This window comes from Photinus pyralis, unplaced genomic scaffold (assembly GCF_008802855.1).
Source record: "Photinus pyralis isolate 1611_PpyrPB1 unplaced genomic scaffold, Ppyr1.3 Ppyr1.4_LG6, whole genome shotgun sequence".
Classification (NCBI taxonomy): domain Eukaryota; kingdom Metazoa; phylum Arthropoda; class Insecta; order Coleoptera; family Lampyridae; genus Photinus; species Photinus pyralis.
The window spans coordinates 14523276-14550805 of record NW_022170663.1 but is presented as its reverse complement, the minus strand read 5'-3'; the positions used below and the strand labels follow the sequence as shown (position 1 = coordinate 14550805).

At 34.4% G+C, this 27530-nt stretch overlaps 2 protein-coding genes across 2 annotated transcripts; one reads left to right on the top strand and one right to left on the bottom strand.

Annotated features, from left to right (window-relative positions):
• LOC116173322 lies at positions 1 to 27052 on the bottom strand. The gene is made up of 8 exons (XM_031490706.1): positions 26966 to 27052; positions 23252 to 23471; positions 10306 to 10376; positions 6459 to 7371; positions 637 to 887; positions 497 to 583; positions 306 to 414; positions 1 to 248 (listed from the first exon to the last, which is right to left on the bottom strand). The coding sequence occupies exons 2-5, from the start codon at positions 23308 to 23310 to the stop codon at positions 881 to 883; spliced, it is 1050 nt and encodes a 349-aa protein (XP_031346566.1). The 5' UTR covers positions 23311 to 23471; positions 26966 to 27052; the 3' UTR covers positions 1 to 248; positions 306 to 414; positions 497 to 583; positions 637 to 880.
• LOC116173323 (mitochondrial import inner membrane translocase subunit Tim29-like) lies at positions 19625 to 20280 on the top strand. The gene has a single exon (XM_031490707.1). The coding sequence runs from the start codon at positions 19687 to 19689 to the stop codon at positions 20278 to 20280; it is 594 nt and encodes a 197-aa protein (XP_031346567.1). The 5' UTR covers positions 19625 to 19686.
• Positions 27053 to 27530: the final 478 nt, after the last annotated feature.

Below are 27530 nucleotides of genomic sequence, written 5' to 3'. Positions count from 1 at the left end.
CTTTAATTTTTCCTTTTCTACTTGAATCTGTAATTTAAGTAATTCCACTTTTAGTTCTCTTTCACGTTCTATACTTTTTAGTTCTTCTTCCATTTTCTTATTTTGATAATTGACCATATCGATTCTTTTGTCAAGGAGCAAATCGTACTTCTCTGCCAATTCTGATCTTGATAATGCCTTAATTTGGGTTGTTGGACGACGCCTTGAGGTAGGCAATGTTTGCCTTCTTTTTGGTGTAGGTGTACTGTCTAAGCAAATGAAAAGGCTATTTTACTTACAATGCATACGAGACTATAAATACGTACCTTCCACATTACTTTTTCTTTTCCCACTTCCTTTTTCATTTGAATGAATTAAATTAGAAGTAATTGGTTTCTGTAAATCGGATGGTATGTGTCTCCTCCATGTTATATTCTGAAAACAAGTAAGTAGTTTATAACAAATAATTTAGAGAAATTACAAACATAACAATATGAGAAAATAGGTCAATACTTACGTCCTCATCGTCGCTTAAATGTAATGATTCATACACAACATCTATATTATTATCTTGTACGTCTTCTGAAATATCTAAATCCACAGGCTACAATCACAATACAGTTCTATAAAAATGTAATGATTTTATATAGAAACTACCTCTACATTTTCCTCTTGTTCTGCATCACCATCGAGATCATTTTCCAATCCATACACAGTTTTCGTATTCATAATCGAAAGGATAATGTCATGACAAGGTTCTTTTTTTGGTATATTGATTTAGCCTCCTCCTGTCGCAAATACTTCCTTTTTTCCTCTGCTGCAAGTTTTCTGACTTCTCGTTTACGATTTTCATAAAATATTTTTAGCACTTCAGGTGCACGGTAAGTGGTACTCATGGCGTTCACTTCCTGGGAAATTTTCTCCCACTGTCTCTGTTTATGTAAATTAGAAGTTTGGTCTGTTTTTTTATTTTCTAGAACACCTTTATATTTGGCACAAATATTGGCAATCATTAACTTTTCATCCGCACTAAATGTTGGGCATCGATTTCTTTTTTTGGTCGGAGCTTCCATTATTAACCAAATTTACTAAGTTTAACAAAGTTGATGATTTTAAGCTCAAATATAAACTTTAAGATTAGCAGTCAGTAAACACATGTGACAGTACCTAGATATTTTACACTGTTGCCTAGCAGATTCCCCGATTACCTAAACAGCGTTATGTTTTTGTCGGTGCAAGTGGTTACAAATTAAAATTGATTAAAATTAAAACAGTGATTAGTTAAACAACGTTTATTGCAGAAACGGTGCAAAAATCTAAAAAATTATAGTCTCACCAAATTCAGAGAAGGAAAGCCTTTCCAATGATGTCCTATCTTCCTTGTTGCGCAATTACCAATGCTAAAGGGTTTTGCTTTAGCACTAGGGATGCCAGACAAAAATAAATAAAATAAAATAAAAAAGGATGTATATAGGTACTGAATAATTACAAACATTTAAAAGAAAAAATCATCAATATCGACCTGTTCCTAAAACGTTTCAAGATTTTCAAAACCCTTACTGTTTTGATTATTAATAATCTCTTAAAAGAATGCCAGAATTTTTCCATGTATCTCTTCAAACTATAAAATAAATAAGAGTAAGAAAATTAAAAAGAAACTTTTAAGTTCATTCACTACTATAGTTGTAGCAAAGATAACGCAAAAAAATAAGCAGTTAGTGTAATTTTACTCAGTCACCAATAATCAACATATGTGGTCAAAGAAACGTAAAACTGATTCTAAGAAAACTGGAAACTTACCTTTTGTGAACACCACCACAACACTACCACCAGAAATAAAATTTTTTAAAATTAAAAAAAAAGTATACACATAATCAAAACCCGTGCTCAGATAAATTTTAAAATACCACTCTGTCAAACGTTCAAGAATGAAGAGACTATACAGGCATTAAAGTTCTAATTAGTTGTGGTCATACGTACTTCAACCTGATTTTTCGGACCTAATTACTTTTACCTTGTTACCCTATTCATCTTCCAGAAATAAAAGAAAGGATCTCATTACGATATTTCTCTTATTGTTTCTTTATGAAGTGCAATTTGTATTATCGGGGTCTTTTCAAATTTACCTTTAAATATAATATCTTAATTACTTATCCAAATTTAGTGCCATCTATGAAATGCATTGTTCTATTGTCATTTATACATACTCGTTTTGTCTAAAATAAATTTAATTCATTTCGTTTGTCACCCTTTTCAACTAAAGAAATAAAGAACAATTTTTTATGTGTCTTCAATAAGAAATCTTTATGTAAGGGAGCGTTAAAATTACTTCCTCTTTCTATTTTCATCTTGATCTTATAATGTAAATATTTTTAACTTTAGACTTATCACTTTGTTTGTGTACTGTATTATATGTTGATTCTGTTTTAATATTAAGAGTGTCTCAAAAGTAGCGAATATTACACATAATATTGTAGATATACTATAACTAGGTATAACTATTTGGTATTTAATTACTCCACAAAAGACGTTTCAGTTACCTTATTTTCTCAAAACGAAAGTGCAGTAGATAAAAATTATGTGTTCTTAAATTACAGGATTTAACTATATCAGACTCTTCATACAACTTCAAAAAAAAAACCAGCGTGATTATATTTAAGAAATGGAAATACTTAAGAATCGCGATGTGTTGAAAATGAAAGACCAAATAACTATTATTTGAAACATTTTTCCATGAAGTAGATGTTTACCAAGATGTGCAAGTGCACTACTACATACATTCTGTAAAGGCAATGGTCTAGTAGCCTCTTAAAAATATTTAATTTTAATAAACCAAAGATTTACAGAATTATCCGGGTGTGAATTATTCGGGAGCGAATTTTTCGAGTGCGAATGGTCCGGGTGCGAATTATCCGGAAGCGAAATGTCCACGGTGCGAAATATCCTGGGAGCAAAATGTGCGGGTGCGAATTGTCCGCACACGGTTAGATTTTGACATGTAATAAAGTTATGTTATGTTCGAGAGACTATCAACTCAAAATAAACTCCCTTTGGGAGTACGGCGAATCGGTAAATTTAGTATGTAACATGTTGAATTTATACATTGTATATTACTTTTGTTTAAAAGTACCTACAGCAACATAAATTCATAGTTAATGCGAAAAGGAGAACATGACCCTTCCTCCAAGTGTGTTATTAGACCTGCGGGATATATTAAAAGCGAGGAGAACAAAATAAGTTCACAGCCTCAGGTCTCGGCACAAAAATAACGTCCCGCAATGTCGTTATCGAGTGCGCGCCGTCGTAACGAGTGATCGATCGCGATTATAAGTGTCAATTAAGAATAGAACTAATTTGTTAACATAAACCAAATCGTGAGGGTGAGTACCACCCTTACTTGCCGCCGCAATGCCAACTGCTATCTGTGGTGTTTGTCGGGTGGATCTTAATCGTACAGATAAAGTTATTCTTTGTGCTAGTTGGTGCCAAACTTACTTTCACACGAAGTGCGTTAAAGTCAGTGACGATGAAGTTAAATTTATTAACTCAAAAAAGAACTTTAATTGGTTCTGTGACCTCTGCGCTATCCACGAATCACACAGCCTCAGGAATATGTTGACTAACATTAACAAAGTAACGATGAACTGGGATAGAGTTATGGAAAGTCAGCACGAGAAACTGATGAACCACGAGAAGTTATTAAAAGATACTTTAGACCAGGTAAATACCCAAAATGTCAGCATCAGCAAGGATCTAGCGCAAGTTCTCCAAACTCAATCTGAAGTGAAGCTTACGTATGCAGACAAGTTGAAACAGAAAACCTATGACCCAGTTATCATCGTTAAGCCCAAGGACGCGAACCAACCGTCCAAGCAAACCTTCACCACCCTCAAAGAAAATATCGATCCAATTACCCGAGAAGTTACCGGAATGAAAACTCTACGTAGAGGAACCATTGTTGTTGAATGTAAAAATAAAGAAGCTGCAGCCAAACTTAAGGAGGAAGCCGAAAGGAAACTGGGATCCGACTACATTCTTTCCTTACCAAAACAGAAGATGCCGAAGATTAAAATCGTAGGCCTCAATGACAAGATCGGGAGTACCCAAATGAAGGAAATGATTCTCGCGCAGAATCAATTCCTTGACGAAGCCGCGTACATAAACGTCGTACACATAACGGAAGATAAAAGAAATCCTAACAGGTATTTGGCTTACGCTGAGGTTGACGGTAATAGTTACCGGAAAATTCTAAATGAACAAAAGCTTAACATAGGATGGGACCGTTGCAGAATTTATGATGCTGTGACAACTAGAAGATGCTACAAATGCAATGGGTTCGGACATAAGGCAACTGACTGTAGCAAAACTACTACCTGCCCCAAATGTGCGGGAGACCATGACCTAGCGAGCTGTAAAGCTTCGGACGCGGAAATTAAATGCAGTAACTGTGCCAACGCCGTTGAGAAACTAAAAATGAAACTGGATGTACAGCACCCGGCCTGGAGTGTTGATTGCCCAGTCTACAAAAAACGACTCGATCAAGAAAGAAGCAGAATTGATTTTTTAGGCCATCCCCAACACTAATCAAGCAAGGAAATAGGTACGGATCAACGCTCTCAATCTATTACCAGAACGTAAGTGGAATGCGAACGAAAGCGCAATCTTTCAAAAATAAATTGGCAATTACAAATTACGACATTATTCTACTGACTGAGACCTGGTTAACGGAAAATTTTCATGACGCTGAGTATTTAAACAATCAATATGCGGTCTTTCGCAATGACCGTAATTACGAAGAAATGAAGTGCACCATGGGAGGCGGAGTTTTAATCGCAGTCAAGACCGATTTGAATGCTGAAAAATTGGAATTTCAAAGTGATCTAAATGAAATATGGGTCAAACTTAAAATTAATAATACTTCATACATTATTGGTGTTGTCTACTTTCAACCGAAATCTGGTATTGATAAGTACGTGAGTTTTACCAAAAGTTTAGAAACAATTGAAAACATGTTGCATTCATCGGAAGTGTTAATAGCAGGCGATTTTAACCTACCACAAATTGTTGACGCCACGTATAATTTCGAAAACGCGAGTGCTAAATGCAAAGTAATTAAAAATATAGCTTCGATGTACAACTTAAAACTCATTAATACGGTTAAACTTAAAAACTGCAATAATAGAACCCTTGACCTAATTTTAACTAACTTAAACGCGGAAATTAAATCTGCTGTCGACTCACTGGATAAAATTAATCCACTTCATCCTGCACTAGAAATAGTCTACAAAGTCCATAGACCAGCTAAGCGAATTACTAAATTAACCAACTTCAATTTCAAAAAAGCAGATTTTCTTAAAATGTACGTCCTTTTTCGCGATATTAATTGGAAGGAGTCTCTTATCCTGAAGAATTTCAAATCGGTAGATGATGCAGTAACTAGCTTTAATCAAACGGTAATGAACATTTTCGATGAATGTGTCCCCAAAGTTACAATTAGGAGTGCCAATAAGTATCCTAGCTGGTTTAATATAGACATTATTAAGAAAATCAAACAGAAAAATAAGTTTCGGTTACAGGGCCAATCGGAAGACTTCATTGAAGCCAGAAAAGAACTCAAAAGAATGATCCACATTGCTCATAAGAGGTACATTAATCAAATTGAAATGGATCTGCGGAAGAATTCCAATAAATTCTGGAACTACATCAAGTCGTTGAGGAAGAATAGTCAACTACCTGGAGTTTTTGAGTACAAAGACACCTCGTTAACGGACGCCAGAAGCATTGCGGACGCCTTTGCATCCTTCTTCGAGTCAGTCTACACTATGGAGAGGAACGATGACCCGGAAGATGACGTGGAATCGGACCTGGTGCTATCCAAATTGCACTTGACTCAGTTACATGAATCCGAGATACTGGAAGCAATTAAAAAATTGAAACCGAGGTCGGCTATGGGCGAAGATGGAATCCCACCCTACATCGTGAAAGGATGTGCATCTTTATTGGTAACCCCCTTACTACATCTATTTAATTTAGCTTTGCAAACATGTACATTCCCTGAAGCTTGGAAATGCACCAGAATAACACCAATTCACAAAAGTGGAAGCCGAAAATTAGTTGAGAATTATCGCCCAATTGCAATTATACCAGCAATAGCGAAAATTTTCGAAAGAGTGATCTATACTAGACTTTATTCCCATCTCAGCAGTATAATTGCAGATCAACAGCACGGTTTCACGCGGAACAGATCAACGATTACAAATTTAATGCAGTTTACGTACAATTTAATGATGAATAATGCTCGTAAGCTGAGAATTTCCCTCCTCTTTTACACAATTTAAAGCTTAAAAGTTTTCAGCGCAATTAAAAACACCAGTTCTTAATCCTCTTTGCGTTCGTGTTACAAAACGTAATGTCTGCAACCCGTAATAGGATTATACAAAATACCCTTCCTTAACTAAAGGCTTAAAAGAGAAACTAACCTGTTCAGAAGCAAATTATTAACTAGATTTTGGGTCCTTTCATTTCTTATGCTGATGAGATGTCCCCCCTTTCTCGCGCATTCCATTTCCGCCTGAGCCCAAGGTAGCTTGGACGTTTCGAATGCACCGACGCAAAATTGCCTCAGCGCGATCCAGCCGAAACCGCATCTACCCACAATCTCGTCCACGGCCTCCGCTTTGTAAATCATCCTCAGTCCCAAAGCACTTCCACTCGAACTTCGCACAGACACTCTAAGCACCACTTTATTTTCTCTCGAGAGTATTTGAATTTGTTTTTCGGCATCCCCCGGTCTCGTACAATGCCACCAGGCGCTTTCGCCGTCCAATAGCTGCGTTAACAGCCCTTCGCATTTTATGTCGCCACTTTTGCGCTCTTGTAAATCGATCGCCGTATCGGGTGTACCTGTCGAAGTGCTATCGCCAATTTGTAAAGTCAAAGCGACACGATTTCCGTAGGGCAAATAAATTTTAAACGTACATTCGAGATCGTCGCTCGGTTTTAATTCGAACGAGCCGTTTCGACCTAGAAACGTCATGTTGTAACAATAATCGACAGTCCTGTACGAAAACGCGAACATCGGACTGCCGTGTAAATGTAAAAATGGGGCGGTGTGCGACGATGGAAAGTAAATGTGTCGATCTGTATCCGAGAGCTCTTCCAGTTTGCCGCAGAGATGAGCCTGCTTGTGACTACGAATGTACTGATGCTGAGACGTGTTTAGACCGGAAAAGTGAAGATAACCCCTTGCACATGGAACGTTTAAACGTACAAGGACAATCGCCACTCCTCTTCGTTCCTCGTGACCGGGAAACCATGCCTGGCAGTCGAGTCTTCGTGGAAAGTCCTTCCAACTCACAGAAGCTTCATTCAACTTCAGCCATAACCAGCAGTCTGAAAAAGATGAAAGATTTACAATTATTAAATTTGACAATTGTTTATATGAATGTATTCAAGTTCATTTGAATTTGGGGGGTATAAAGTTGCAGAAAAGGACGACTCTGTCTTTGATTGCTAAATGTACTAAACCCTGTAAGAAATCCCATGAAAGATAAGTGGCAGGTTTTCGTGAGTGAGTCCGAATCTTTTTTACATATTTCCTCGAAGACTTTTAGACGTTCTTAAATGGTTTTAAGAGATCCTCAAAGAATCTTCAAGTATTCCTCAAAAGCTCAATTACTTTTTCAAGTATAATTTTCCAAGGATAATCTCAATATTGATCCTTAAATATTATTCAGGTTGGTCAAATATTTTTTAAAAGACCAGGAGACATTGAAATATGCGGAAGGAAAAGTTTTGTAAGTTTAAAGACGGTTAAGGTTTCAATGTTATGTTCAAGTTTTTATTTTGTCGAATATATTTCAGCGAGCTTTATCACACTTGACGGAAAATTGTTTCGTTTTACACGATAAAAAGAGGTCACTTCTAACACTGTAAATTAAGCTTCCTTGGGAAAGAGATAAGAAAATTAACGAAACATCGCCGCCATTGCTTTCCACCACGAAATAGGCGTTTTAACTCAGCTTAGTATAGAAAAAGATGATGAGGTTTGCGTGAAAAAGTCTCGTTTTGGCATCCGAAGAGTCAATACTGGCCAGTACGTCGTTTAGGACACGGCTTTCAATTATAAAGAATGCCAGCTTAATATCCCGTGTAAAGTGAAACTGCGATAAAGAAAACTGTTGCCAAAGTCAGATTACATTTACGTTCATTTAGTGCGGCTAAAGTTAAAAGTGAACAGTTTTACTGAACGGATTTCCAAAATATTCAACGAACAGATTTCACGAACAAACCTTTAAAATCGAGTTTATGCTAGTGGTCGTTTTGTGGTGGTAACCCAAAAATAGTTGGTTCAAGGTGGCATGGATTATTGCTTATGATTTAGTTAGTAGCTACAAGTGGAAGACTAGGGTCGAACCTGTTGATATAATCAAAATGTAGCTTTATTATTATATTTAAATAAAGTACGTAAATAAAACCCAAGATAAATCATTACATGGCGATCCTGCAAAAAACTATCTTAAAAATTTTAATTTAGGCGGAAGCCGAGGTGGAAACATTACACAAATCCTGGTCTGATCGAAAAAGTACGAATTGATTTGGATTCTACGCACCCAAATTATTAAGAAAAAGTGTTTTCCCGAGAAATTTTGGTGTAATCGATTTTTGGTAAAAAAGGAAGGTTATACACTGCCTTTTTTTGAGCCCCGAAAAAAAAATTGTCTCAGATCGACCCGAAAAAAAATTTTCTTATAGAATGTGGCCTGTAGAATCCATAATTTCAAACAGTTCCAAGATTGGGCTACTAGTTCAAAAGTTACAGCCCTTTGAATTTTCTTTCGAAATTGGTTTCTAGTCTATAACTTTTGATTGAGAAGTCTGATCGAAAAAGTACGAATTGTTTTGGATTCTACGCACCAAAATTAATAAGAAAAAGTGTTTTCCCGAGAAATTTTGGTGTAGTCGATTTTTGGTAAAAAAGGAAGGTTATACACTGCCTTTTTTTGAGCCCCGAAAAAAAAATTGTCTCAGATCGACCCGGAAAAAAATTTTCTTATAGAATGTGGCCTGTAGAATCCATAATTACAAACAGTTCCAAGATTGGGCTACTAGTTCAAAAGTTACAGCCCTTTGAATTTTTTTTCGAAATTGGTTTCTAGTCTATAACTTTTGATTGAGAAGTCTGATCGAAAAAATAGGAATTGATTTGTATTCTACGCACCCAAATTAATAAGAAAAAGTGTTTTCCCGAGAAATTTTGGTGTAGTCGATTTTTGGTAAAAAAAAGAAGGTTATACCCTGCCTTTTTTTGAGCCCCGAAAAAAAAATTGTCTCAGATCGACCCGGAAAAAAAATTTTCTTATAGAATGTGGCCTGTAGAATCCATAATTTCAAACAGTTCCAAGATTGGGCTACTAGTTCAAAAGTTACAGCCCTTTGAATTTTTTTTCGAAATTGGTTTCTAGTCTATAACTTTTGATTGAGAAGTCTGATCGAAAAAGTACGAATTGATTTGGATTCTACGCACCCAAATTAATAAGAAAAGTGTTTTCCCGAGAAATTTTGGTGTAGTCGATTTTTGGTAAAAAAGGAAGGTTATACACTGCCTTTTTTTGAGCCCCGAAAAAAAAATTGTCTGAGATCGACCCTGAAAAAAAATTTTCTTATAGAATGTGGCACGTAGAATCCATAATTTCAAACAGTTCCAAGATTGGGCTACTAGTTCAAAAGTTACAGCCAGGGTTAGGAGAGAACTAGGCAGGAGAAGTTAGGAGAAGTTAGCGGTGACTAGACTAGAAGCCAAGGAACGAGAAATTGACTATGGAAGATGGAACCTGCATCATTATCTTGAGCGACAGCGTCATCGACTTCGAGTGAGTGTTGTGTTAGTGAAATAGTGAAAAGGAAAAAATTAAAAATTGAAATTCACATTATACAGGATGACCCATCATTATTATGCTGACACCAAATAATAACGTAGTTTGCACAACAATATTTAGCAGATTTGGCTATAAAATTGTATTTTCCAGATCATCTATTAGTAGCAATCTGAAGCCAGCAAGCAAAAAAAAAAACAGCAATGAACGATCTGCTAAAACAAGTCAAGTTTTCGTTTCATGCACAATATAAAAGAACCCCAATGTGCAATTGCAGTTTTGCTCATGCACGGCCATTTGTATTCCGGAACAGACTCGGTTATATCCCGGTCTCGTCGCGACGCCACTTAACATAATCGCAACAGAAACAATTTCATGTTCACATCAAATCGTAATCGACCGTTAGCGTTTCTTGCCACTTAAAATCATTACTCGCTTTGAAATTGCTTACCTTTTATCATTTGCCGTACGAAAACCCTCTTGTATACCGCAGCGTTGTCCTCCAATTTTCTATACTTTAACCTGAAAAAGAAAATAAATGTTAGAGTTCGGCATATACCTAGATAAAAATGAATTTCAGCAGATACGATCGAAATGGCTTGCGAAAACTATCCTCGGTTTCAAATGAAAGAAAGCAAATGACATGGAAAAAAAGATATTACGTAAATATCAATTACGCAAAACCATTTTGCGTCATCCCCTGGGAACCCTATTCATAACAACACGAAAACATACACCTGCCTGACATTCTCGCGTCCCTCCGCACTTTACCTAATTTTCGTGCGTTTAGAAATACATTTACATAATCCATGTCGGTGTCATGTTTCTCCATTTTCTCCTTTTTCATAGGGAGGAAATGGATTTGACTGTGCGGATTTTTAGTTATACAGTTTATTTATTTAAAGAAGATGGCTCGTTTGGAAACGGGTTGTTTTTTACACAAAGCCATTACAGACTACAATGGTTACTGAAAGCTTTTCATCCATTAAGGTAACTTTTTCTATTCAATGCCGGTTGGCCTTAAGAGAGCATTAAATTTTGTGCCCGCTATGAAAACAGAAGAATATACGTAATGTTTTTTGATTTAAACTTCAACGCTGTTTTTAGTGCATTTTCTAACTCGTGTTGGGAGGCGACATTATGGGCACTTTCCCCATAAATTGAGGCTTATTACGTTGGGATTTCGGGTCCGTTAACTTGGCCCCTCCACTGAGAGAGTTGATAGTCGTATTATTTTGAAATGAATGCGCTCGTTATGCGCTCATGCGCCACCGATAATAACTCTTGCGCCATTATCGTTTTGTAGAAATCCGAAAAAACATTTGGGGGGGGGGCCAAGTGAACGTAGCCCCCCCCCCGTACGTATTTTGTTCCTTGTAACTAGGTCACCTGATACATTTGGTTATGCGCTCAATTGCGCCACTTGAATTAAAGCTACCGCCATTACGGTTAAGCCATAAAAAATTTTTAAAAGGGGGGGGGGCTAACTTAACGTTTTCAAAAGTTACGTTTTTTAACATGTTTTTTCTACTACATCGTACCTTTCATCATGCGCTAAAATGCGCCGTAAACAAAAATCTTGGCGCCATTATAGTGTTTCAGAAACACTATACAGGGTGTTTTTTTTGGGAGCTTTAGTTAAACGATTCTGAGAAAGTAAAATAGGTAGGTTTTTAAAAATTTGTATTTAGGAGTTACTCCGAGGGCCGAATCGATGTAAAATATTTTCAAAATGGACGCACTTCCGGAAATAACTTTTGAAAACGCTAAGATAGACCCTCCACTTTTTAAAAAATTTTTATGGCTTAACCGTAATGGCGCTAGCTTTAATTCAAGTGGCGCAATTGAGCTCATAACCAGATGTATCAAGTGGCACAAATACCGGTAGCAAAATGCGTTATGGGGGATTCCGTTCACTTGCCCCCCCCCCCCCCAAATATATTTAAGGATAACCAAAAAACAATAATGGAGTTGGGTTCAAAAAAGAGCGTTTTTCTTCAAATTGGCGTTTCCACTTGTTTTTTCTCTGAAATTTTCTTATGGAATTTGTGGTTTTGTTTGTATCAATCCGAGTGAAAAGGGAGCGGTAGATAAAAAAGAACGATGTCAAACCTACGCTACTCTAAAAAAATGACAAATTAATCATTTCAAATTGGCCAAAATAGAAAAAAAATCACTTGTGAGCAAAAGACGAAAAATGCACTTTCAAATTTGTTTTTTTTATTTTAATAGCCCTGGATATTTCATACCTTAACGCGTATACAAACAGACTGACATATCAAGAAATTGAAAGTGAAGGTGCACTAAAAATTCTTGTAAGTATTAGTTCTATGGATGAGCAATCAAAGCGTTCAACAAAAAAGCCTCCGCGCTTGCATATTACCTACATTTTCGCAGTTCTTCTTGAAAATCCGTATTATTTTAAAGCTAAAAATGTGATTCATATGCAAAAGGGACGCACTGATAATAAAGCTGATACTAATACGCTATATGTTAACGCGTCTGTTGACAGCCGAATCCCAACAGAAATTTGAATGTATTTCTCTAAAATGCAATTAAGTGATTTTATCGTGTGGTTTGTATTTAGGGTAAGACGGATCAATGTGGATTTTTTGGTCCTTTCACGTTTGTACAATTTAGGTTTTAGGAAGATTTCAGAATTTTCGAGTTTAATCAGGCTCAAAATACACAAACGAACGATAAAAAGATAATTGATGGATGGATGGATGGAGCACAGAAAGGTAATCATAAAAATTTTCGCTTAAGAAAAATGATTTTTTTAGAAATTAGTCATTCAAGGGCTTAAAAAACACAAACAATCGAATAAATTGAATTTGCGAATATTTGGAATGTTGTGATGAAATTCGCAAAAGATTTTTTGCAATAATAATGTTTTTAATAACGTCTACCACTAAATTTTGTTGTGATATAAAAGATCCCAATGCCATGTCTAGAAAGAGTGCTGTTCATCATGATATTTTCCACTCTTTGTGTCATGAGAAGTGAACTTAATTAATAGTAATTACAGTTAATGTTAGTTAATTGCCACAAGGTATGACAGGAGTATGTCTTTCTTTGTATTTTGTACTAAGAAAGTAGTCTTTCTCCACCCTATGGTATGTCAATTATGGTGTACTCTATACATAGTAATTTGTTGTTATCCCGTAATTGGAAAATGTTTTTTCTGTTGAACATTAAATATATTATTATATATTATATTATGTAAACCATTTCACAAAGTGGCTTTTGATCCAGGGAGCACTCTATCTTGACGTTTCTAATTAACTGTAAACATTTTCACATAACAAACGAAACTAAGCATTGGAATTTAGCTGCGTTCCAATTTACGTGTTCAGGGAGAAGTAATTGAGGTACTGTAAGTATTGACGCAAAAATTTCTTCCTTCAGAGTGATTACATTCTTTGCAATGACAGGAATCGTTAAAATTCCAAAGTAAATCTCTCTCGGAAAATCAAATGGAAAGGGAAAACTCTTACTAATGGCGATTTTCAGTAAAGAAAATTTGTGCCAATAAAAAAGCGCAATAAGTTTTTACGACGTCTCCACGAAATACCCTATTATTTATAAACTTCTCCAACGTAACGCTCAAAGACTCGTGCTTTAACTACTAACGATATCGTTAAATATTTAAATTACCTTAAAAATCTGTACGGGAGAAAGAACTTCAAACAAGTTTACTATTAAAATTGTGCTCATTCGAGCTTTAAAGTGCTATTTTATGCACTTTCAGCTTTGATTGCGCCGGTAGATAAGTCGAGAACTAATTTATCTGGCTTCCTCTATGATATTCGAAACAGAGTGCGAAGTTCGAAATGAGCTTTGTTTCTAACCGGAATAACGCTGCATTTTTTTTTGGTTTGCGTGCATCCTACTTCTAGGAAATGCACGCTGGGGCGCAAATAAAGTATTGCGATTCGCTATAAGTTCATTTTCACACCCCTATGTAGCTAACTGGATCTACCAGGCATTGCTTGAATTGTTTCGCAAGAATGTTGGCCGTATCGTATCCCGTGCTATATTAGATGAAACTTTGAAATAAATCATGAAAAATTCGGTCTTTCAAATTGTTGTAAGGTCATAAATGTAATGACTGAACTTATCTTAAAAATATACCGTAAAATGGTTTAAAAGTTGTACCTTTATCAATGGACTTTTGGCATATGAAGAGGTTGAACTTCTTTTTAATTTCGAAATCTAAATTTAGAATGTAATAGTTCGGGATCAACTGTATCTTATAGAAAATTCCATTCTAAACAAAATTCATACCTATCTATTCATTTTGTCCAATGCAAAACATTTAGAAGAAAATGTTCCAGGAGTTTCCAGCCAGGAAATATTAAGTACGTAAGAAAGGGAAACGAAGGAGAAAGGAGATAAGTTAGGCGCTAAATAATTTTTATAAACAGAAAATGCCACACGATCAACCTACTTACACAAATAATAAATAGATTACCACATTCACAAAGACAAGAAATTAGTAAGTACTCATAAACAGGTAAATAATTTATTAGAAAACGATACAATAGAACCGTCAGTTAGTCCTTATAATTCACTTTTGTTAGTTATTAAAAAGAAAACTGATGATGGTACAGAGAAATGGAAACCAGTAGGTAGTAGACTTTAGATGTCGTTTGAATACTTTAAAATTAAACCCATCCAAATGCCAATTTCTGAAAATGGAAGTAACGTATCTAGGTCACATGATATCTAGTGAAGGTATCAGCCCATATACCAACAAATTACCCCACCCCAAAATCAGCGAATGAAATTCAACGTTTTATTGCTTTCACGAATTATTATCCCAAATGTTGCTAAGACAGCGTACCCTTTAAAAAAATTACTGAAAAAGAATGTAGAATTTTTATAGACACTTGAGTGTGAAAACTCGTTTATAATACTTAAAGGAAAACTAATACAACCCCCTATCCTCAGATATTCAAATTTTTCTGAACTTTTCATATTAAGGACCGATTCTTCAAACTTCGCCCTAGGTTGTGTCTGTGTCTTATCGCAAGGTGACATAGCAAAAGATCAACCGATAGCTTTTGCAAACAGAAGTTTAACCAAACATGAATTAAATAAGCCAATAATAATCGAAAAGGAACTTTTAGCTATCCATTGGGGAATAACATACTTTCGCGCATATACCTTTACGGTCAAATATTTACAATGATAACAGATCACAGATCTCTTGTAGGATTGTTTACCCATAAAAATCCATCTTCAAAGTTGAGTAGAATTCGAGATTATGACTTTGATATCATATACAAACCAGGAAAAGAAAATACGAACGCAGATGCTATATCTCGAATAGTAGTCCAGGGAATAGAGGGTTTAAACTTGGAAAATGAGAAGTAGTTCCAATTTCTTTTGCATGTCATAGACAGTCATCTGGTGGTTAAAAATCTAAGTTTTCGTGTGTGCTTTTCCCGTACCACCCCTAAAACCTCTGTAATTTGGTTGGTTTCTTAGTTTTTCAATCATATCTTTTTAATGATTCACTTTAGAAAAAAATATTGTTAACAAATTGTAGACCATAAAATTCTACAGAACTTTGATATACACTACTTTTTGTGAAATGTTTATTAAAAGAGATACAGAGCTTCAAAGTCTGCTTATATTTTTAAGAACGTTTTAAAATATACGTGTGGAATAGAAAAATTGCCTCCTCCCGTTCCAGTTTATACATCCCCTACTGAAATGAGTGGTTCTGTAAGCGCTACTTTTTTTTTAAAAACGCGACATTGACTATTCATGTTCATATAAAATAATGATTTGTAAATTATGTTCGAAAGCGGTATAATCATAGATAGTTGAACAATCACTACTATAGGGGGTTGAAATAAATATCCCATTTTTTTTAGGGGGTGTTAAAATGAAGTAAGACCACTTTTCTTATTTGATAATTGTGTTCGAAAGCATCATAATCACACAGTGTTAAATACCCTACTATAACCAAGGGGTTGAAGTGCTATCAACCCCTTTGATAAGGGTGCAGGGTACGGAAATTATTAACACTATAACTTAATAGTCGAGGTATTTTCTCATATGAATCTTATGATTATAAAGATAACATTTTATTTCCCATAATAAGGCAGCATTCAGTTGTTTTTTATTTCAGAAAACAAATGAATAACGAAAAACAATTGAATTTTTTTAAATGGCAGTACACCTTTTCATTAAGCTCATTTGATAGAGATTTTTTTCTTTTTTCAATGTTACTACCCTAATACAAGAACATTTTTCAAAAAAACTTATAATCACATCAATAACATTAATCTAGATATCCTACATCAAAATAAAACAAATGAATATGTACGTTTTTTACCATCTTATTGTTAATTTCATGTTTCCTTCAAGGTTTAATAAGAAACGTACACGTTCATTTGTTTTATTTTGATGAAGGATATCTAAATTAATTGGTGTCAGTTGAAGATAATTCAAAGGGAAAAAAAGGACATGTAACGAGTTTTAATACATCCTTTTCATAAAAATTGTGGTGTTTTATCTTTTAATTTACTAATGAATTTTTTACCTATAGTATAGTGTTCGTATTATAGAATGATGTATTGATATTGAATTGTTTAAGTTCTTTTACGATTGTTGTTGATAATTTAAGGATATATTTGTTGAGATTCAATGTTGGTTATTATAGTGAAGTCATTGTTGAGAATTTTCCCTAAGCAATTAGGTTGGAGGTTTATAATTTGGTCAGGTTTTTGTGTTGATTGCTTTTTGTTGGTTATATGTTTAAATCCTTGTTTTATTTTTGATTTTATGTAATTGATAGGATAATTATTTTTGGTCAGGATTTCAGTAATTTTGTTAAGGTTGGATTTATGAAACTTGGAACTGGAGAGTAAAATAGCTCGGTATTTGTATTTGTTAGTTGTTATGGGGTTATAATTTAAATATCTGTCAGTTTTTACAGTTTTTCTAAACCAGTTTGTTGAAAATTTTTTGTTATTGAGGTTTTTCATTATATATATATATAGTTAGATCTAAGAAATTTAATGAGTTGTTATTTTCTTTTTCTAAGCTGTACTTGAGTTTTGGGTGGTAATTGTTAAAAATTTCATAGATTTCAGTTATTGTCGGCACAAATAATAATGTCATCAACATATCTTTTATAGAAGCTAATGTAATTTTTGTTTTTAAGTAGTTCACTTTCTATATCATGAAGGACAAGTTCAGCAATTGATGAGGAAATTGCAAAAACTTGTGAGAATAGATTTCCACTAAAGGAAAAGTATGTTGATTCTAGAATGAAGGTTAGGGTAGTGATAAAATCATGATTTTATCAATAGAAGTAAATTTTTTAGTTTTTTTCCAATTTTTATTGATTGAGTTGATGGTGAAGCGAGTTCAGTAGGAATGCTTGTATAAAGGGAGACAATATCGAGGGAAAAAAGGATTTGTCCTTCATGATATGTTGCAGTGTCAATAAAATTTTTAAAATTCCACGAATCTTTAATACTATATTTTTTTTGTTATATTTGTTAAGATTTTGGAAAGAAATTTAGAGAGCCACTATTGGTCTTAGTGGGAAGTTTTGTTTGTGGAATCTTAGTAATCCGTAAATTTTGGGGGTTGTACTATTGTATGCGGAGAGTTTTTTATATTCTATTTTTGAAATGTGTCCTAGCTAGATCTAACTAGTTTTTGATAATTTTGTTTACGTTTGTTTGAAAAGTTAATGTTGGATTTTTTGTTTGTAAGTGGCATTGTCATAGAGTTCGTTCATTTTATTTTGGTAGTCTTGTTTGTTTAGTATGCCGGTTTTTTGTGTCTTGTCTGCGTTAGTGATATTTAAATTTGGATGATTTTTTAAAAATGTTTTGGTTTTTAAAATTTTTTTATCAACTGTTTTTGTTGTGAGAATATTTACAATGGAAAATCTTAATTGTGTTGGTTTGTTTTGAGGTATAATATCAATACCACTTTCAATTTCGATTATGATATCATAGAGATTTTATCTGAGGGATGGTCATAATTAAATTTTCGGCCTAGACTTAGGACATGGGAAATTTCTGACGGTATGTTTATATTGCTTAAATTTATAAATCATCACCGATTTTTGTGCTATGTATTTGTTTGGTTTTGGCAGTAGTTTGTAATTTTTGTAATTTTTTTCATGTGTTTTGAAAATAGAGGCTCTTAGGGTTATATTTTGAAATATTTTTATGGTGATGAACTCTAGCAGTAACTTTGGGACAAAATTACTATTTTTAAGGTAAGCTATTGTGTTGGTGGTTTTTTGTTTTAAATGGTGCCAATAAGCTTCATTAATTAAAAGTGATTTTAAAAATTGAACTTGTAAATTTTTGAATTTAGTGGATGCTGTTTCATTTTTGAAGTTAATATGTAACGCTTTTAACTGTAAAAATGTGGGAGGTAATAGTTTTGTTTTACAGCAGATGTGATTATAAGTTTTTTTGGAAAATTTTCTTGCATTAGGGTACTAACATGTTACATCACCGAAAAGAGAAAAAAATCTCTATAAAATGAGCCTAATGAAAAGGTGTACTGCCGTTAGAAAAAATTCAATTATTTTTTCGTTACTCATTTGTTTTCTGAAATAAAAAACAACTGAATGCTGCCTTATTATGGGAAATAAAGTGCTAAACAATTTCCATATAGAAAATTTTTGTAGGTATACATTCGATATTTACCGAGATATACAGTGTGTCCCAGATCGCGTGGGATTGCATGGGTAACTTTGTTATTATTAAAGATAGAGAATTGGTTAAATGGGCAATGTTTTGCAGTTTTGGATGTTTATTTAAAATGTCCTTATGGAAATTCAAAATGTCGCATAGGTTCGACGTAAATTCAAAAAAACTAAAATTGGTCATTTCCTTGAATGTCTTATATCATCGAAAGTATAAGAGATATAAAAAAAAGTTTTATATAAAAGTGACTGTCATTGATACGCTTAATTTAGAATTGATGTAAAAAAAATTCAAGATATCCACTTTTGAGGAGCATTTACCAACTTCCTAAAGTTAAATGGAAGCCATTTTCGATTACTTGATAGATTTTTAAATTCTCTTTTCAACGAGCTATTATGGCATACGATTGAAAATAAGATACCAGTTATATTAACGGTTTTTGTATTTTAATCAAGTAGGCTGTGATGAATTAAAACAAAAAACAAAACAAAATCTTTTCGAGCCAACAAAACAATGAAAATAATTACATCAGATGTTTAAAAAATCAGAGGTGCACTCATGAGCGGGGGGTTTGGGTATTACAACTCCCTCCAAAATTTTATATAAGTAGGCCTAGAATTGATTTTCATATCATCACTTATTGACTATCTTATTATCCATACTTACATACCTAATAATAATAATAATAATAGATTAGTTAAATATAGAAAATCAGATGTAAATATTAATTCTGGAATTCAATTAGGCATAAGTCTATAATTCTCTAATGTTCATATAGTATAGAGACTTAGAGGGTAAGTAGCTTCTGTTTATATAAAACCATGTTACTTATTTTTACTTCCCCAAGGAAAGGGTGTGATGTAAATAATATAAGTAGGAAGTGGGAAGACAAATTGTGAGAAGTATTGTTTTGAAAAGTTTGCACGCTTTCGTGGATTAGGTATGAAAATTGACCGTGGAAACTATTTTTGTGGAAATTTCCAAAGACGTTAGTTTATATATCTCTAAAATCTTAACTTTATTGCTATTGACCAGGAAGCAGAAAATGATATGGGCTTTTTATTAGTGTGCAGCTAACGTCATCGATGTGACAGTTCATTTCAACAGCAGTGTCCAAACAAAAATTAATCCCCCATAAAATGTTCAGTTTCGTAAGAGAACTACTAACTTCAATTTCAGCGAAAGCGTCACGGACTTCTGCAAATATGAAGTTGCTGGCGCTTAGAGTGGAAGCAAAATCCAAAGGAACAATGTTTGAGAAGTGGGTCACATTTTGGAAGTCTATGTATTTAGATTACAAGGACTTGGTGTACGACATCCGTAATGACGTACGCGAGGAGCCCATTAAAGCCGTATGCCTGGCGTCACTTTTTGCTGCAGTAACGTATTGCGCTAAACATAATCCGAATTTAGTTAACTACAGGGCGAGCTTCGTGAACTATGCAAACGAGCTGTCTCTAGTACATCCCTCGTTACAAAAGGTGGAAGCTGCCTCCACCGTTGACCGAATCGGAAAGTGTTTTGCTAGAGACGTTGTGAGACGATTAAATTTGGGAATTGCTTCGGTGATATGGATCGATTTTCACAACAGAACTTGCAAGAACGGAGAATCGACGTGTCCGTACTTTCAAATGCAGTCGTACGAGATCAAGGATTACATCGTTGATGTGGGATTCTTGGATAGGTGGTGGTTTCTAAACAGTTGCATGGCAGATTATGACATAAATTACTAGTCCTTTCGTACAAAATAAAGACGCAGCATGACTCATTCCATCGTACTTTCGGGAATGTATCCCCAGTTACACAGCAGGATGTTAATGAATTGACAATTAACGAGTTGTATCCTTGGGGATTTTCGAAACCACGCAACGGTTCTACACGCATCTATTCTCGGCGTAGGTAATAAAAGAACAAGATTAAACCTTAAAAAAGATCGTTGCCTTCAGACTTTCGCCCGTTTCAAGGGATATATAGGTGGCACGTTTGTCCCTCCAAGGTAAGATAAACAAGTTTATTTGAATTCCTGCGGGATGGTAAATACTTCACATAACTCAGCCGTAATTCGTACGTAGTGCCGAGTGAAACGTTGCCGAGGCAACGGGGATACTTTATAACGCAATCTCGCCCGTTTTCGTAACGGCTATTGTCTTGTTTCGCGTTGAGGGATGAAGATGGTAAAACGGACTCCTTTCGCTTAAGATGGCCGTTAATCAAATTTACATCTAAAAGCGTACCCGCTCCTCAACTGCGAAGGAAATTTATAAATTGTCTTTGTAATCTAAGACTTCTCCAGGGGCGGACTGGCCCGGGGGGGGGGGGGGGGGCGATTGCCACCTGGCCTGTACGTCATAATGGCCCGTTGGAAATTTATAAGTATGTGCTGTATTTAGTTTCTTGCACTATTAATAAATTATTAACACGTTTCTCTAATTGGGGTTGATGTTAGGTTGTTAAAAAATTAAAAAATTCTGTTTTAATTGAAGTGTTTTACAATGAATTTATCATTTTCTGTCGTAGCATGAAAGTAATGAAATACAATGATAGGCGACGCGCCTCGTTTGGTTTGTATATTTTGTTACTTTTAATTATCAGCTGCAATTTAAAAAAAACCTGTATTGTAATCGATTTCCGAAAAAGGAGTACTTTAAAATGAAGCAAAAAATGTTTTTGTGGTGCGCCGCAGAGCCACCCCCCGACACCTTCATTACTACACTAATACTTTAATGGCCCGTAACCTATGCAATTCCACCTGGCCCGCCCCTGACTAGAAACCAATTTCGAAAGAAAATTCAAAGGGCTGTAACTTTTGAACTAGTGGCCCAATCTTGGAACTGTTTGAAATTATGGATTTTACAGGCCACATTCTATAAGAAAATTTTTTTCCGGGTCGATCTGAGACAATTTTTTTTTCGGGGCTCAAAAAAAGGCAGTGTATAACCTTCCTTTTTTACCAAAAATCGACTGCACCAAAATTTCTCGGGAAAACACTTTTTCTTATTAATTTTGGGGCGTAGAATCTAAAACAATTCGTACTTTTTCGATCGGACTTCTCAATCAAAAGTTTTAATTATCAGCTGCAATTTAAAAAAAAACTGTATTGTAATTGATTTCCGAAAAAGGAGTACTNTTCTTCTTCAGGTGTTTAGATTCATAAACTCTTCATAGTCATAAAGGTCATCAGATTTTTAAGTTTCCTTGGGATGCTTTCCGTTTTTCAAAAACCCCCTGATACTAATTTTTTTTTGTTTAGACTATATTGAAACGGAAAATCCAAAAGATACCTTTACAAAATTTCCCAGTCTTTCAAGAGCCATAAAATTTTGAATCTCAATATTATACTATTTGATTATATACAGGGTCCCGCAAACAAGTGCGCAGCCCGTCCCCCAAGCTATATCTGGTACAAAATAATTTTAAAAAATCTTTTTTTTGTGGCAAATGTCAACTAATAGGATGGTTTGTGGATCTACAGAAATTATTTTTGAATGTACAGGGTGTCCCATTTTGACGATGTCAATAAGTAACTGATTTTTTTAAATTGAACATAGTGCATATTTTTACTTGTTTGAATGTCATTTGTTCAAAGTGCTATAATTATTATACTACCACTGTTTTATTTCGCTATTCGATTGTCTTTTGTGCTCTCTTCAGTTTTTATAAGGGGTGTCTCCATTTTTTTAGGTTATTCAATATTTTTCACAAAAGTACCTACCCTGATATCTATCCCATTAATTAATTACATGTTTATACATCGGGGTAGGCTGTGAAAACAAAAAAAAACAAAAGAATACAGAAAGTAAACAAGTGCCACAAATTAATTGGTGCAAGTGTACTTTCAATTTCGTAGCAAAATAAGATTAATTGAAAAGGGGAATTTCGAAAAAATGATCAAATTTTTTTAGATTAATTCGGAATGACGCTACTTTATATCAAAATTCTGCCGGCTACTCCGAATTAGGTTGTCCCGCAGTTTTCCTAGTTCGTAAAGTAAATACCGGGAGTTAAAATTCTTTAAATTCTTATGATTCTTCGGATTCTTGCGTTTTTTCGAACTCATGTTGTTCTGAGCCCCAGTGCCATGTAATTGGAATTTGTATTCTGTATGGTTTCTGGTTAAACAAATAAACAAACAAATATTCGTAAAAATCCTGTGAATTATTCAGTTTTTTATGTGTGATTCCGATTCGTCAGTATAGATAATTATTCGGTTTTTTTTTAGAGACTCCGGGTTTCAGATTCTTCAGATTAATTGGAATTTACTTGTATTTCAAAACGTGGTTAAAATACCATTATGGTGCAGCGTGCAGCCACTTTCTGAGCTTTGTACTTAAAGTGACTTATAGGTAATCCAAAACTATTTCCCAGATATGAATTAATCATAACGAAAATGAAAAATTGCAGAAATGCGGCAATCATATTAATTGTTTGGCTTTACAGGTGAAATGGATTATATGGGTGTACTATTACCTTGTTTTTATCATAAAAGTCTAATTGCTAGTTATCATGAACATGTTTAGATTACTCCAAAATTTCTTTTCCTCTAAAAAGTCATGGGAGTTTTTGAAGCGACTTGAGAAAAACGCTACCCTCTATACAACCGACAAAGAAGGTATACGTCCTCGCGGCATCCACAACGTTTACAAGCTTTGATTATCGATAGGAAGTATTTTATAAATGCCCAAAGCATAAATAAACGATACTTACTGAAATGTAACGTTGACCTTCTCCTCCAGCGTCCTATTTTCGATGTACGTCCAATTCATCTTTAACGTAGAAGCGGATTCTAAAAGTCCTCTAAATATATGCGGCGGACAGGTTAAATCTAGCAATTTTGGACCATTAAAATGACCCTTCGGTTCGCCATTAATGTACGCCGAAAGTGTAAACTCCAACGGAAAGATGTCCTTTACGCTCGTGACCACAACTGCAACAAGAGAGAAAGGAGTTTAATTAAGCTCGTAACCGAACAGTGCGAATTATAATTAAGTCAGTGGTGCTGCAAACGTTTTAAATGTGACGTACATCCTACGGATGGGAACGTTACAAGCGGGATCGATACTTGTTTTAATTGAAAATTAAATATTTAGAGAGGAGCGGATGATGGAGGATACGGTTTCAATTTTTTAAACAAAAAAAAGTAGGTTTTCCATTATCCTTATCTCGTTTTTCTTGCACGGGGAGGACTGTTTTTCTTGAAGGGAATAAACGTGCGTGACATTTTGTTTCGGTAACCAGGGGCGGACTAGGTAGGTACTTACGGGCCAGGTGGAATTGCATAGGTTACGGGCCAATTTTTTTTGCTTCATTTTAAAGTATTCCTTTCTCGAAAATCAATTAGAATATAGTTTTTTTAAATTGCAGCTGGTAAGAGAAACGTGTTAAGAATTTATTAATAGTGCAAGAAAGTAAATACAGCACATACTTATAAATAAGGCTAGGATTTTAATGACGTTAAAAATCAGCGAAAATGCAAAATAAAAAATCAATTATGACTTAAAAATTTCGCAAAAACGACATAAAAATTTAAAAAGATGACATTTTAAATAACAAATAAATTTATTAATGAAACTCAATAAGACCGCAAAATTGTGTTAAGAAGGGTAGTGATTAGGTAAGATAAGACAGGAATTTCAGTTGTGGTTCATTTCCACCCTCTGCAGGCCAGTCGTAGAAACTAGGTATGTAAGGTACTGACACTCACCCCCCCCCCCCCAAAGAAATTTTATGCCTTTTAGTGGGCATTCGTTTGTGGATGACTTAAGCACGTTCCAAGAAAACGTTAACTATGCATTTAGCTCACAATAGAGGTTTTAGGCTTCATTTCTAAACAGGTAAAGATACCCGGAACCACCGAGAAAAGAAAATGCATAAAATTCAAAGTAAAAAAAGTAAAGTAATCACCCTACACTGCACCCTTACCAAAGGGGATGCATCATGATGGGGAATGAAGAAGCTGAACTGAAAGGAGATAATTTTTTTGTTTCAAATGTATATTACAAAGCGCTACAATCTCACAGTGATTCAAATATCCCCACTAGCAAGGGTTGAAAGTTGAATTATTATGCATCCCCTTTGGTAAGGGTGCAGGGTAGGGGATTTATACCACGATAAGTTCAAGATATGCTTTAATATGTAAAAAAGAACCACAATTGTTTATTGTTTCTAAAGCGATCGATTTCGGGTATAACCACCCATCATCAGGCTAGGCTAAAAGTATATCACATGAATTTGATGAACACAGAATTAAAATTATTACCGTCAATTAAATTATATAAATGCAGCGACATAGAGTTGAATAAAAAGTATTAAAATACATAAACGAAGACAATAATAATTACATATTAAAGCAAATCTCAACGAACCCCAAAATAATGGAGAATTACATTACAAAGTTCAAGATATTTTCACTCTTAATTATAGAAATTAAAGTAGAAAATTTGGTTAAAACATCTAGATCCAAATTTAAGAATTCTTAAAAACTCTGAAGCTCTATATCGTTTTTAATAAATATTTCACAAAAAAGTTGTGTAGAATTTTATAGTCTACAATTTCAATATTTTTATGTAAAGTAAACCTACAAAAAGATATGATTGAAAATATAAAAAACCAACCCAATTTCTGTGGTTTTAAGGGTGGTACGGGGGAAGCACAAGGTAGTTACATACGAATATTTATTTCAAAAGAGTGTAACTATTGTTGTATATCAAATTTTTTTGGTTTCTTTAACAGATTATCTTTAATTGACCTACAACCAACCCTTTAATTGCCACATAAAAATAAAATTCTTTCCCGCTTTGTGTTTTTAAGGAAATTCGATCTAACGTACACAGTAGAATTGAATTGCGGGAAATTAAATTTTGTTTGATGCAAATTTTGATTTTGGTAATTTAATTCCAATAAACTCTGTATACTGTCCAACTAGCGTATTCAGGTGATTTACACAATTGGACGATTAAACTTAATAATCTTCTGTACATTGGTCCATTAGTCACATTTTTATTAATTTTACAACGTTGCTAAACTAATTTATAGATTATTACAGTTGGTTTATCATTAAAAATAAAAAATATAGACAACACCGCTTTTGGATTGAAGGGATTTTATTTTCACCATATTGACGGTATAATAAAAAGAAAGTACAGGAACACAATCGATATTAAAAACAAATGGAAATTTTACGCGAATAGTTAACAGATCGGGGTCAAGTTGAAAGCTCCCCACACAATACGCGAGAATTAATGAGAAGACTTGAACTATTCCTCTTTTCAAAACCCTGGCCTATTTGCGAATAAGTCGACTAATTGGAAAACGGGGTGGGAAATAAGCTAGTCGGATTTTTCCAAACAGATTGCGTCAATATTTTAGACGTTATAAGTAATAAATAAGCTGCAGTGAAAAATCGAAAACGGATGCTACGTAATTTTGTATCGAAGGAACGATTAATCTTTTTGACGTGGATTTCATGATGCTAATTTTCTTTCATATTGCACTCGGTTTGCCAAATTATTTATGAACGAAACTAATAGCTAGTCTATTCATATCTGAAGTAGGCACTGAACGCAGCGAAATATCGAGACGGTCGGATGATCGATTGAGGAATTACCGTTTGTGGCTTGTGAGAATAAAAATTTCGCAAAACTCACAAATCTCTGTCGAATTGGTTTTAGCACAATCATCGCAAGGAATCAGTGCAGGAAACGCAACTAAAAGTGATTACATTAATCATCGAAAGGCGAGGCTGTACGAAAGGGAAACTGTTTGCCAACCGCACATTCTGCGTCAATTTTATCAAAAAGCGAAAATTTTAATTATGTAACTCATTTTGCGACATAATATATTAACGGAACGTGATTAACTGTGCAACAACATATTTAATATTATAAAGTAACTTCCATTTATTTAACACGGAAACTTTCCAAAGTATTTTCGTTAAAGCCGAAATTAATCTAACAGACAAAGTTTCTCGTGTTCATTAAAATGAAATGTAGGTTTTAACTCGTCCTAAATGTCCAATGCGTTAATCCTTTATTACTAGCACACATTTGGACAAATTAATTCTTTATTAGTGAAACCCTGGGTGGAACTGATAGAATGATGTTCATTGATTTCGTTTGATTGGTGTAGTACCTAATTTGTTTGCCAAAGCCACCCATTAAACTATCTGCGCGGATAAAAACCAAGTCAGAATTTTGGATAAGCTTTAATCAAAGTCACTTTTTTGTGGGGCGCAATTGTCTGAAATAGTCACGCCACAATTATGAAAAACATCACCACTATTACCCTGAGTAGTCACCGGAAGAAACCCCGGGTCGTGTCCGGGGTGACTTTGTGCCTATTTTTATAGAAAAGAATTCAAATTTTACAAAAAAAAACCAAAAGCAAGAAGTTTACGCAAATTAAAAAAGGTTATGTACTTACATATAAAGTTTTCCTAGTTCTGGTTGAAAATCTATTTTTTCAAGGTTTACAAATACAATACAAAATACACGTGAAATGTATACACCGATATAATGTTAACGCGTCTGTGGACAGGCGAATACTGACCGGAATTAGAAAGTATTTCTTTACAATGCAATTACGAAAGTGATACGGATAAGACGGGTCAATGTCGATTTTTCTTGTTCCTTTCACGGATGATCTAATTTAATAACGTTGCGAGATTTTCTGTTTTTAAGGTGTTGTAAATGCAAGTCGTATGACTAGCGGACCTTTTTTTTAGTCATAGTATGTTGTATACAGGGTGTTTTTTTGGGAGCTTTAGTTAAACGTTTCTGGGAAAGTAAAATAGGTAGGTTTTTGAAAATTTGTACTTAGAAGTTACGCTGAAGGCCGAATCGATGTAAAATATTTTCAAAATGGCCGCACTTCCGGAAACACCGGAAGTAGATAGTAACTTCGTTATTTTAAATAGCATCCCCAATTTTTTTATTGGGTTTTTGGATTCTACGTGAAATTTCAGTTCTTTGGATACCCATATGTCGAT